The sequence below is a fragment of the Mustela lutreola genome, chromosome 4 (genome assembly GCF_030435805.1).
Source record: "Mustela lutreola isolate mMusLut2 chromosome 4, mMusLut2.pri, whole genome shotgun sequence".
Taxonomy (NCBI): Eukaryota; Metazoa; Chordata; class Mammalia; order Carnivora; family Mustelidae; genus Mustela; species Mustela lutreola.
The window spans coordinates 42,766,755-42,779,302 of NC_081293.1; the positions used below are offsets into that span (position 1 = coordinate 42,766,755).

General features: G+C 50.7%; 1 protein-coding gene across 2 annotated transcripts in view; it reads left to right on the forward strand.

Moving 5' to 3' along the window:
- The window catches only part of GRID1 (glutamate ionotropic receptor delta type subunit 1), a 693,966-nt gene that overhangs the window by 145,234 nt on the left and 536,184 nt on the right, over window positions 1-12,548 (forward strand). For both annotated transcript variants that reach the window (XM_059169718.1, XM_059169719.1), the window contains exon 3: window positions 6,569-6,853. In XM_059169718.1, the coding sequence (XP_059025701.1) occupies window positions 6,569-6,853 (285 nt within the window). The remainder of the gene's footprint in view (window positions 1-6,568; window positions 6,854-12,548) is intronic.

Consider the following 12,548-nt stretch of genomic DNA (forward strand, 5'->3'; position numbering starts at 1 on the left):
TTATAAAACATCCAGGACTTGGTGATGGCTTGGATGCAGAGGGTCAGGGAGAGAGAAGGGTCTAGAACACGTGGTGGATAGGGGTGCGCCGTTTGCTGAGATTGGTGACCAGAATAACCACCTTGCTGGGTGCATGGGTCTCTCTGGCTCTCCACCGTTTGCTCTCAGCCATGGAGCAGGGGGAGGGCAGTTTGACCAGCCGGGGGAACTCTCACTGGGGATTTCAGCAGCTGTGCTACCTAAGGAGAGAGCGGGGCATGAGGTTGTTTGCAGGAGAGTGGCTGGAATGATGGCCGGAATGACAGCTGGACAGAGCCGGAATGATGACTGGACAGACACTGAGCTGAGAGGAGCGGGGAGTGAAGGCAGGCGGAAGCTGCTGGGAGTGCACGATTTAAGTAGGTCTGTGGGACAGGATCCACCAGAGGGCAGGAGGTGAGGCTCTGCTGAATCTCCTTTGGGGTGTCCTTTGCTGGTGAGCAGCGAGGGCAGGGTCAGCATCCTGTAGGACCAGAGCTCTAACCTCTGCCTTTCCCCCCATTTCGTGGTTTTGTTTACCTTTTTAAGTGTCTTAATAAAACATGAAAAAAATATTTATTCTTCCTAGATCAATAATTTACTATGAGTTATGACAATACTAAATTTGGTCAATTATTCATTAACTATAAAGTATTTATAAATGCTACCTTAATTTAAAGCATTAGCCCTTAGAATTCAAATATTAATAAAGCCGGTGCCAGCTGAAAGGAGGAAAGGAAAGGCACAGATAATGAGGGTGGCTCTGGGAGGGTGAGTGCTCACGGCTGTTAAGGAGATTAGAATAACGAGTTGTCGCCGGGAGCCCCACTTAGGGGGCAGGCAGAGGTGCTGGACCCCCGGTGAGAGACAGACTGTTCCTTCTGGAGGGCAGGGCTAAGCCCCGGGCTGCCCAGAGCCTGGCTCTCCCTTCTGTTGCCTGCTGAGACAAGCCGAGTCTTGTCAGGCTGCTCTGGGCATGTCTGCTTTGACCCAGGTGGAGTGGCCTCTTTTGCCTTGTCCATCTGGAAAATGTGGGATTCTTGGAGGGACGACAGAGGCCAGTTAGCACAGGAGGTTAGGGGACCTTGTCCTCAGAAGTGCAGGGCCCACATGGTGGATCCCACCATACCAGAACCACATCTGGTCTTCCAGAAGGAGAAGGTGTGAATGTTCAGGGGCTGGGGGCGGGCGTCTGGTGGAGGGGAGGCTGGGGTGGCTGTGGGCAACATCATTTTTGGGTAGTCTCTTCCAGCACAAGTCCTCTGGGGCTATTGCTTGCCCCCATGAGTCTTGGTGCCTGGAGTGACCTCAATGTCTGGGGGTACCTCTCTCACCAACAGCGTCCACTGCGGGCATCTAGTGACTTGATAAAGCCAAGGGTTTGCTGTCAGCTGGGAGAGGCCTTGTGCCCACTTGCCAGCTCCTTCCTCAGGGCTTGCGCTCAGTGTGGAGCTGCCCTCAGAATTTCTTTCCAGGGAGGTGCGGGTCACAGCAGCCCAGGAATCCTGGACTGTGTCCCCTACTGGCCACTGGGTCTTCCAGGACTGGCTCTAGAGGCTTCTGGTCATCTGCTTCTGATGTTCTCTTTGCTGGTTGTTCTCTGGCTGAGTGGCCCTGGCTGAAAGGCCAACCCTCTCTGTGCTTCAGTTTTCTCACCAGGAAATCAGAAAGCTCAGGTGGGATGAGCGTTACAGAGAGCCTATCTGTCCCATGATGTGGCCGGTGCTGTGCCTGACATGTCCTACCCCGAGGGTCTCGTGTCCAGGAAAGCCTGGATCAGTAGGATGGCATCTCAGGGGACAGTGGCGGGAATGGGATTGTGGGGCTGTCCTGGAATCCTGGCAGAGCTCGTGGGTCCTCTCCTTTGGGCCCAAGCTCGAGCTCTGAGTACTCTCTTTCCCCCAGTTCCTGGGAAGCCACTGGGCAGTGCACAGACCTCTACAGAGACCCTCTGCTCTCCCAGGCCGCCAAGCATGGGGAGGGGGCTGGAAGCCGATCACATTCATTTCCGCTTTTTGCTTTCCCAGCTGATGAGCCACTTTCAGGGTGCCCTTATCAAGCCATCAAGCCTGCATTCTTGCAATCAAGAGAGAGAGCCGCTTTATGACCGCATGATATTGGAGGCAAAGAATGGTAACAAAGGCTCTTATCTTGTAGCAAGCCACAGAAACACCTCCTAGTAAAAGAAGCAATGACTCTGGTGGCTTCTGCATCCCTACTGGGTGTCAGACAGTGCAAATGGCTCTTCACACACTGAGACCCTTCTTGGAACATGCACAACAGCTCTGGGAGGTGGTGCCATCATCTTCATCTGACAGAGGCCCAGAGAGGGCCAGCACTGTCCAAGGACCCACAGCATGTATGTGGCAGGGCCCAGATTCAGACCCCGGCCAGGGGACCCCAGCACTGGGGTCCAGCCCCTCTCCCTACAGTGTGGGTATGAGTTGTATAACGTCCTGTCCCAGGAATGAGCACACAACCTTGATTAAGCTAATAGCTGACTTGGCTTTGATCTGATGTATTTTGATCATATTATTTTAATGTTAGGAGCCTCTAAATAACCATCATTTCAACAGTGCCCCAATTAGCAGGCCATTCATAACGGATTAGACATTGACTGGCATTGGGCCTCTCCATTAGTGCCTGGACGAGGCTTCCAGACTTAATCACCCGCCCTGTCCTCGAGGCTGGTGGCCTGAGGAGCTTGCATGGTGCTGCGGGTGGCCGAGGGGCGGGACAACCAGCCCCACCTCTGCAGGGAGGGCCGTCATCAGCAGGGGTGAGGTCCCTCTCTTTCTTAACTACTCTTTCTTGGGATCCTGGGCAGGACTTGGGTGGGGATATTGATGGGTGTGCCCAAGGAGAGTGGCAGGAAACTGATACCTGTTTAACTTCTTTCTTGTGTACTGCAGGGGCTGGGATTTGCTATTCATGTTTTTTTTTTTTTTAATTTATTTTTTATTTATTTTCAGCATAACAGAATTCATTATTTTTGCACCACACGCAGTGCTCCATGCAATCCGTGCCCTCTATAATACCCACCACCTGATACCCCGACCTCCCACCCCCCACCCCTGCAAACCCCTCAGATTGTTTTTCAGAGTCCATAGTCTCTCATGCTTCACCTCCCCTTCCAATTTCCCTCAACTCCCTTCTCCTCTCTAACTCCCCTTGTCCTCCATGCTATTTTGTTATGCATGTTTTAAGTCAGTGCTGCCAGAACTCTGCTGGGGAGAGATTCTTATACTCATTTAATAGGAAATGGGGCTCAGGAAGGAAACCTGCCTGTAGCCACAGCCTGCTGACCGGAGGACCCTTAACCAGACCTGTGGTTAGATTATAGGGTGTCTTCCACTGCCCTGGTGAGCCCAGGTCCAGCCAAGAGGTTGGTGTCCCTGGATACCAGCAAGATGGGGCAAGATGACCAGTCAGGCAGTTGTTCCTTGAGCATGTTCCTGCTGCCCGGCCCCTGTCTTTGTCCCACGGCACCCCTCTCTCATGCTGGTCTAAATCCTCTTTCTTCAAGGCCCTGACGTCACCCTTCTCTGAGCTCAAGGAGCGTCATCTCTCCTTCCTCATGGGCTGGATTGTGCGGTCTGTCTTCTTGGTGGGTCCAAACCCCTCAAAGGCGGGGCTTGATGTTCTCTTGCTCTTTACTCTCCTCTAGTACGCAGTGCAGGGCTTTGCACATAGTGAGGGGAGTAGGTACTGAGTGTATGTATGAAACACGCAGGAAGGAAGGAACCAGTCTGCAGGGAGCAGTGGGATGCATGCCCCAGGTGGGGAAACTGAGGCTCAGAGAGGTTCAGAGACTTCAGAACTGGTGTATAGGGAGCGGGTGCAGGTTTTGCCCCCAGAAGTCAGGTGGTGACCTGGGAGGGAGTTGGATGGGGTGGATGACAGCTGAAATGAGCACCATCATGGGTGTCCTGGGCTGGGTGTCTGGACAGCCTTGTATCCCTGTGATGTCAGGTCATTTTGTGTGATTACTTCTTAGAGTTAGAAATTTGGTGTATTGGGAATGAAGAGAGTAGGTACAAGAGAATAAGGAGGAATTCATTCAGCATCACAGCACCTTGCTTTTCTCCTGCCTTTTGGTGATTTCTCTTGCCGTTTCCCCAAGCATGCTTTTTGCCTAACTGCAGTCCTGGGGAGCATATCATTTTGTGTCCCGCGGTGGTCACTTAGCTGCTTCTCAGAAGTCTTTTTTATTTTTTTTATTTTTATTTTTTATTTTTTAAAGATTTTATTTATTTGAAAGAGATCACAAGTAGGCAGAGAGGCAGGCAGAGAGAGAGAGAGAGAAAGAGAGGAGGAAGCAGGCTCCCTGCTGAGCAGAGAGCCCGACGTGGGGCGTGATCCCCAGGACCCTGGGATCACGACCCAAGCCGAAGGCAGAGGCTTTAACCCACTGAGCCACCCAGGCACCCCTCAGAAGTCTTTTTTAAACTGGATTGTGTCTCAGTTCAGCCGGGTCCTTTATCGCTTGTTTTTTCCTCCCGGCCTGTTATCTGGAAAATGGACGTGAAGCCACCTGCTAAACACAGGTGTCATGAGAACAAAATACACAAAGTATTCAACAGTATTTGGCACGGAGAAAATTCTCACAAAATAGTCCCTCCTCCTTCATGGCTTCACTACTTACCCATCACCGGAAGATGATTTTCCTTTCCTCAAAGAATTATCTGTTCACGACTCAAAATTTTGGCAAAATAGAGAAAAGACGGAAAATCAGTTCAGGCCTCTTCTAAAATGCAGTCACTTTGAGCATTTTGCAATATTCTCTTCAGGTCTTTCTTTCATGTGTGTTATTTTATTTAATTGATACAATAAAATACATACAATTTTGTATTACTTTCACATAACTTTTTTATGACAAGCGCTTTCCCATGTTACTGTATTATTTTCATAAGTAATTTTAAAGGCTACGTATGCTTTCAACAAATGGAGCATTTTTCCTAACCACTCCCCTATTTGCATCTTTTTGATTGTGAGAGATATTTTGAGAGTATGGATCAATGTCCTCTGAGTGTTTGGGGCTCTTAAGCCATTCCTATACTTTGGATAGTGCCTAGAGTAGAATTATTGACCCGAGGGCGTGAAAATGTTAAGGCTTACTGTATTCTTGCACTGGTCTCTGCTGGGGAATGGATTGTGTGTAGGGAAGGATGGTGAGCAGGGCAGGCGTAGCCCATGGCCGCCTGGAGTTTGTGGTCCAGTATGGGAGACAGACAGTTACACCAGCCATGCATTGTGCCGGGATGGGGGAAGTACAGGGTGCAGGGGGAGCTTGAGATGGGAGGTCCTTAGCCAGACTGATGATGTGGAGTCTTGAGGAGTGAGTGTGAAGGTTCAAGACGCATTGGCGTCTCCTCCCCCCGCCCCTGCTTCCTTCCCCTTGGACTTGTTTCCCTGCTGCTGGTCTCCTTCTCTCAGCCTCGTCGGAGACGTTACATAAACCCAAAGGCCGTCCACCGCAACAAGCGCATTGTCAAAGTTGTTGAGAAGTCTGCCGTCTGCAGCAGATGGCCTGCTGACATTCACAGGCTGTGTTTTGAAGTTGCATCTGCTTTCCCACATTCCTCCGTCACATAAGCCTTATTAATAAATGTTTGCTTCCAAACTGGTGCAGTGGGTTGCGGTGTCGGGATGGGCATCTTTCTATTAATTGGTCTAATGTCCCCAAAAGATGCAAGTGTGTGGCTGAAAGGGGCGTCCCTTGCGGTTCCTTCGTGACTCGTGAAGATGAGCCGTGCCGTGCCGTGCCGCGGTCCTGGCCCAGGCTGCTGGCGCCTCCGTCCCTCCGGCTCTCCCTCTGCCTAGCAGCGTCTTCCTTTGTGATTATCAGCTTTTGAATAATCCTGGGCTTCTGGAAGCACCTGCTTCATCTGGGGTTTGACCCCGTATTTTATGATATAAATCAAGTGGACTTGGCCAGAAGACCTAGCATTTCTTTCTTTTTCTTTTCTTTTTTTGTTTTTTGCCTGCAACCTGAGTCCTCTGGGGTAAGTGTCTCCCTGACTTTCTAATGTAATTCATTCCCTTCAGCCCCAACCAGTTCGGTTCAGCCAATAACATGAAGCACACAGTATATTCATGGCCCATGTCTTGGCCTCCGAGATACACAGATCAACAAAATGTGTTCTTGGCTCTTAAAGGGCTCACAACCCGGGTGGGAAACAGAATGGCTAATGGAGCTGCTGTGACGGGTGTCTCAAAGCAGATGTGGGTTGGATTCTTGTCCTGCCATCCCTCCTTGAGTAGCCCACAGCAAATGATTTTGCCTTCTCCTGGCCTCCATTTACTCCTTTTACTCAGCTGCGGAATGGGTGTAAGAACATCTAGCTGGCAGGAGCCCTGAAAGTCTTAGTAGGACTCCGCATGTGAGAGCTGCTGGCCTTGCCCGGGGTGGTTCCCAGTCTCTGGAGGGAGGCAGCATTTCCTGGGGGTCCCCCTGGGCGCGAGCTGCTAGGCCTGGGCCCTGCGGATCAAAGTCAGTGCGGCTTTGTCTCCAGGCTGACCTCTCCCTCTCTCTCCCCTCTCTCCCCAGCCTGTGACCTCATGACCCAGGGGATTCTGGCCTTGGTCACGTCCACCGGCTGTGCGTCTGCCAACGCCCTGCAGTCCCTCACAGATGCAATGCACATCCCACACCTCTTTGTCCAGCGCAACCCTGGAGGGTCTCCGCGCACTGCCTGCCACCTGAACCCCAGCCCCGATGGGGAGGCCTACACGCTGGCCTCCAGACCGCCTGTGCGCCTCAACGACGTCATGCTCAGGCTGGTGACAGAGCTGCGCTGGCAGAAGTTTGTCATGTTCTATGACAGCGAGTATGGTGAGTTGGGGGCCGGCCGGGGTTTGCTCTGCGGCTCCTGGGAGGCACCTTGGGCTCTGGGAGATCCTCGAGCCAGGCCGCTGCTATGACAGCCAAGAGCTTCAGGGTGGGCTGGGTGTACATGGTGGTGGGTGGTCTGGGTGGAGTGGGTCTTGGGGTTGGTTCGGCCCAGCCTTGAGCTTGCAAATGGGGGGAGAGCTGCAAAAGCAGATCTGTAGACAGGCACGAATGTTGCCTAGCAACAACACCTTATCATGATAGCTAAAGTTTGAATCATCTTAGAGTTTTCAATAAAATATTAATAAACTGCTGGCAGGGATCCAAAGGGCTGCACGTAGGTAGCGGCGGAGGCTGGCCAGCACGGTCCTTTCAGAAGACCCCTCTTCAAAGACCGTCCCTCATGCTGGACAGTCACCTGACCCTCCCAGCTCCCTGGTCTCCCCTCAGTGTCAGGGTCTCAGGCGGGGGCAGAGGGCAGGGGTGGGGAACCTCCAGGGTCATGGGACCAGTCTGGGATCATGGGGGTATGGTTGGACACAGCTTTTCTGAAGACCTCCCAGAAGAAAAAAAATAAAATTTGTTGGTTAAAAATGCACAAAAAAAAATGGGCTTTGGAGAACTCGTTTTAGGTGTTCTTATGGCTGTCCTGTGAAAGGCCAGTCCTAGTCCCAAGATGAAATGGTTTCCATGTTGTGTGTTTTTATAAAAAAGACTTTTAATGTTGAGATAACTGAGATTCCTGTGCAGTTATGAGAAATGGTCCAGAGAGATCCCGCGCACACATCACCCAGGTTCGCGGTGGGCAGTATGTGGTGTAACTCACATGATACTACAAGGAGGACTTGACGTTGGTGCAATCCCGAGACCTTTCCACACTTCTCTGGTTTGCGGACACTTGAGTGTGCGTGTTCACATCTGTGCAGCTTTATCATGGGTACATTCTTGTGGCCGGAGTCGGGACACACGGCAGTGCCCTCAGCAGGATCCCTGTGCCCTCTTTACATAGCCACCGCCACTCCCATTACATGTCTTTAAAGGGTGGAGGGGTGCTGGTAAGGGTCGGCGGCCCAGTGGCTGGGGCCAGGGTGCCATGGGTGGGCCCTCAAAAGTCTTGCCTCGTCTCTTGGTGAAATCATTCCTTTGCCAAGAATGTAACTAGGAAGAGAAGCCAGCATATGTTTGCATTTGCCTAAATATTCTGCTGCTCTAAGACTGGAATGTTGTCCTCCGCTCTTGAGCAAATATGCTGTTTGGAGTCTTCCAGAAGGAATTGGAAGAGCAAACAGTCACTGGGCCGAAATGAAGATGAGGTGGTGATAGAGACAAGGGTGACCCGAGGCTCCAAGCACTTGAACTAGAGATTGGCCGGCACCTGGCCTCTCCTTCCCACCTGCATTCAATCCCTGGCGCTGTGCGGGGTGTGGTGGGGGGTGCTGGAGGAGCTCACAGGGCACCTCTCAGTGCCTCGGCCTTCTCTGAGAATCTCTTCTACCGATGTTTCAACCTGAGCATCCGGTGTGTTCTGTGGCTAGCCGGTGGACACCGCCGGGGCTGGGTGCTGTGGGACTGGGTCTGCATGCCCTCCGGCTCCCTTCTTCAGATGTCTTTGCTCTCCTTGCGCTGTGGTCCATAGAAGTTCTTCAAGCCTTGGTTCTCCCCAAGGCCTGGGAGGGGGGAACTCTAGCCACAGGAGGGCAGGTAGCAGCTCTGTGGCCTGCCCACCCTGCCTGGGCTCCTGTAATTCTTGTACCTGATGAATGACGCCTGATGGCACTTGCTCACACTATGTGTTTTTGTATTATTATACCCCTTACCCTAAGTCAGCTCGAGGATCAAGACCCTGAGGAGAGGAGCCCCGATCTTTATCTGTCTGAAGCTTCCCTTTTTTCCTGGGAGCTGCTCTCACAAACACACTTCTCCCCCCGCTCAGCCTGCTCTCAGCTTGTCCTGACCCATTCATGAGGGCTGATTGCTGCCGAGCACTGACTGTCACACCAGGCTACAAGCTCCAGGAGAGTGGGCCACTTACTGTTCACTGCTGTGTGCCTGCTGCTTAGCACCGTCCCTTGCACGGAGAAGGGCCCAAGAAGTTGTCACTGTGTGAATGAGTCCACTTATGAGGATATGGGGTTTTCAGACAATCTTCACATAAGACAAAGGAAGAATGGGAAGAAAGACAAGGCACCCGATAGTCTCACCTCTGAGGTCGGCGAGGTGGGCTAGGATGTTTCATTCTGCAGATATATTGCCCTGCCCCTTTCCTCTCCTCTCTGACCCAGAACCTCCAGTCAAACCAAAAGGTGTTCCCCCTTTTCTGACATGGATGCTTTGGCTACCTTTGGTGGGGTTGAGCTTAGTTCTCTCTCTCTCTCTCTTTCTTAAGGATTTTATTTATTTATTTGAGAAGGAGAGAGAGAGAGAGCATGAGAGAGTGAGCATGAGCAGGGGGAGGGGCAGAGGGAGAGTGGGAAGCAAGATCCCCACTGAGCAGGGAGTGTGAGGAGGGGTTCAATCCCAGGAACCCCCAGGAACATGACCGGAACTGAAAGCAGACACTTAATTGACTGAGAAACCCAGGTGCTCCTTGAAGTTAGTTTTCAACCAGCCTGGACTTTATCAGTGATTCCAAAAAGACATAGGGTGACTGATAGCTTTCCTCTAGCAGACAGGCAACTGGTAGGACCTCGAATGCTGTGTTGAGAGGGATGCCGAGGCTGTATTGGCTCAGCAACAGAAAATGCCATGGTTGCTCTGTGAAGTTTCCGTGTTACAGGGGAGGGGCTGGTGGCAGCCTGACGTGTTTGCTGATTCTGCTGTGGGTGCTGGGGGTTAATGGAATACCTGGGCACTGCTATACATTGGAGTGTCGCTGTCTTTGGTGCTGATCCGTTTGGCTTGAGGCTTTCTGGAGGCCAAAGCTCTTTCATCGGATTCTGTGCCAGACCTCCTATCTTTGTGGGCCCTGGACATCAGTTCCCTGATCTGACAGCCTGCAAGGCTAAGCTCCAAGCTAGTCTCTGTAGACTTTAACCACTTGGACTCCCACCACTTGTACTGGCTATGCTCCTCGTGCATGTCTGGTTTCTGGCCTGTTTTGCCCCCTGCCTTGTGTTAGGTGGGGCAAGGTGGTGGAAGGTCATGTGCTCTTTGCTGCGGTACATGCAGCCCCCCGAGGAGGGGGGTGGGTGTCTTCTCAGCATGGCTGGCATTGGCCTGTCTGAGAGCAGTGGGTAGACTCAGGCTGCTGAAATGCCCGAGACAAATGGTGCCTCCAGAACTCCTCAGGGCCCCTCCTCCACCCCACCTCTGCACCATGAGCTGCAGATGAGCCCAATTAAAAAGCAAATTGAGTGTAAAGACTGTTTTATTCCTTCCAAAGTCAAACAGAAGGGGTTTGGGGATATGATGACTTTTTTTTTTTTTTGATGCTGATCTACAAGTATCTTTACATATATTAAATGTATATTATATGTATATATATGTTAAAGCCATTCTGTGACTCTCTGAGGTGGGATTATTGTTGGCGTTTGACAGGTAAAGTACATGAGGCCCGGAGAGGTTCTTTTTGACCTGAATGCCCATGTGCTCTGCCAAGGCACCATCCTATTTCTGTAATCTGGGGCTTGCTATGCTCCAGCTTCTTCTCCCTGTCCCCAGCCAGGCAGAGTTGATGCCAAGAAGGAGGGAAGAGTGCTTTGGAATGGACTTGGCATCCCAAGGCTGGTGTGCTCAGGACGTGAGTGAATGTCACATGGGAAGTCCCTCCCTTGCTGGCGGAGTCCTGATTCTTCCCTGCTGGCCCTTCAGCTTCCTTCTCAACCCAGGAATGACCTGCCTTTGGTGGAACCTGAGGACTGGGCATTGGAGTCAGGAGTCGAGGGTCGAAGAAGCCGAATCACTGGGCCCCGAGACAGAACTTGGCAGAGGGGTGCGAGAGGAGTTTGCGTGTATACAGTTTACAAAATGTAAGATGTGCCATTTGGTAAAATTCCATCGAAATTACTTGTATGCTTGTTGTGACAGCAAAAGGGAAAATAGAAGAGAAGCTGACATTTGGGAGAGAAAAATCTGTAACATGAAAATACCAAAAGTTTGGATCGAACAGAACAGAGAACTTTCTGACGTGCCACTTCAAATTCTGGGATATTCATTTGTGTGTTGGGAGAGTTGGGTGCCAGAAGCTACAGCCACAATTTCTCCCTAGTGAGTACACTGGAATGAGGGCGGTAGTCAGGAAGGAATCTTAGAAATCACTGACTCATTCATTCAACAAATATTCAGAGTCCCCACCACGTACAATGACAACGTTTCTTTATTATAGATGAAGGAACAGGAAGTTGGCTAAGGCTGCCCAGGGCTGGGGTGTGAAGACGGGACCCCAGGACTCTTTTCTCCACTGTATCCCCCAGGGTGCAGTGGTTTGCCGTGGACTCCTGGGCCAGCCTGCAGGCCAGAGATGGGTCAGGATCTGCATGAGTAGCTATTATCTATGTGTGCTGGTTTTTAAACTATTAAAATAATTAAAAGTCAAACATGATAATAATGTAGATGTCAAATTAAAATAATGATAAGAAGATAAACTCCTGTGAACTCATACTAGTTTAAAGAGATACAAAGCAGCCCTGTGCGGCCCATTGTTCTTACCTCCTCCCGTACTGAGGGGATGTGACCATGATCCTGACGGCGTAGGATCCCAGTCCTTGCTCTCCTTGCTGGCTTGTCACTCAGGCACGTACCCTGCCAGACAGAGCACGCAGTTTGGCCTGTTAGTGAACCTTAAACATAGGGGGGTCACACTTCTGTGCACTTTCGTGACTGCTTCTTTCACTCAGAATTAGGTTTTTGAGATCCATGCATCTGATGCAGGGTGTGTTAGCAGTCATTTTTTATGATTGTGTAGCATCATCTGATTTATTATCTGTTTTAGTGTTATGGGTATTTGGGTTATTTCTAGGTTTTTGGTATTATAAATAATGCTCACTAGAACATTCTTGTATTTGTCTTCTGAGGTTTGTGTTCAAGACTTTTTTTTTTAACTTATGAACATTGTTTTAAGGTTTTTAAAAAATTTATTTACTTGACAGAGAAAGAGAGATCACAAGTAGGCAGAGAGGCAGGCAGAGAGAGAGAGGGGGAAGCAGGCTCCCTGCTGAGCAGAGAGCCCGATGCAGGGCTCCATCCCAGGACCCTGAGATCATGACCTGAGCGGAAGGTAGAGGCTTAACCCACTGAGCCACCCAGGTGCCCCTAAAACTTAGGAACATTTTAATTTCTTTTTTAAAGTTTAAAGTTCCTCAAATTTTCTTTTTCTTTCTTTCTTTCTTTCTTTCTCTCTCTCTCTCTCTCTCTCTCTCTTTTTTTCTTTCTTTCACGTTTTTGTTCTGATCACCTGGTGCTTCTCATGACAAGTGCGCTCCTTAATCCCCATCACCTACTTCACCCCTCCCCTCTCTCCTACCTCCTCTCCAGTAACCAGCAGTTTGTTCTCTCTAGTGAAAAGTATGTTTCTTGGGGCGCCTGGGTGGCTCAGTCGGTTGAGCATCTGCCTCCAGTGCAGGTCATGATCCCAGGGTTCTTGGATCAAGCCCCACGTAAGGCTAGGTGCTCAGCAGGGAGCCTACTTCTCCTTTTGGCTCTACCCCCCCTACCCTCCTGCTCATGCTCTCTCTCTCCATATCTCTCTGAAAAAAAAAAA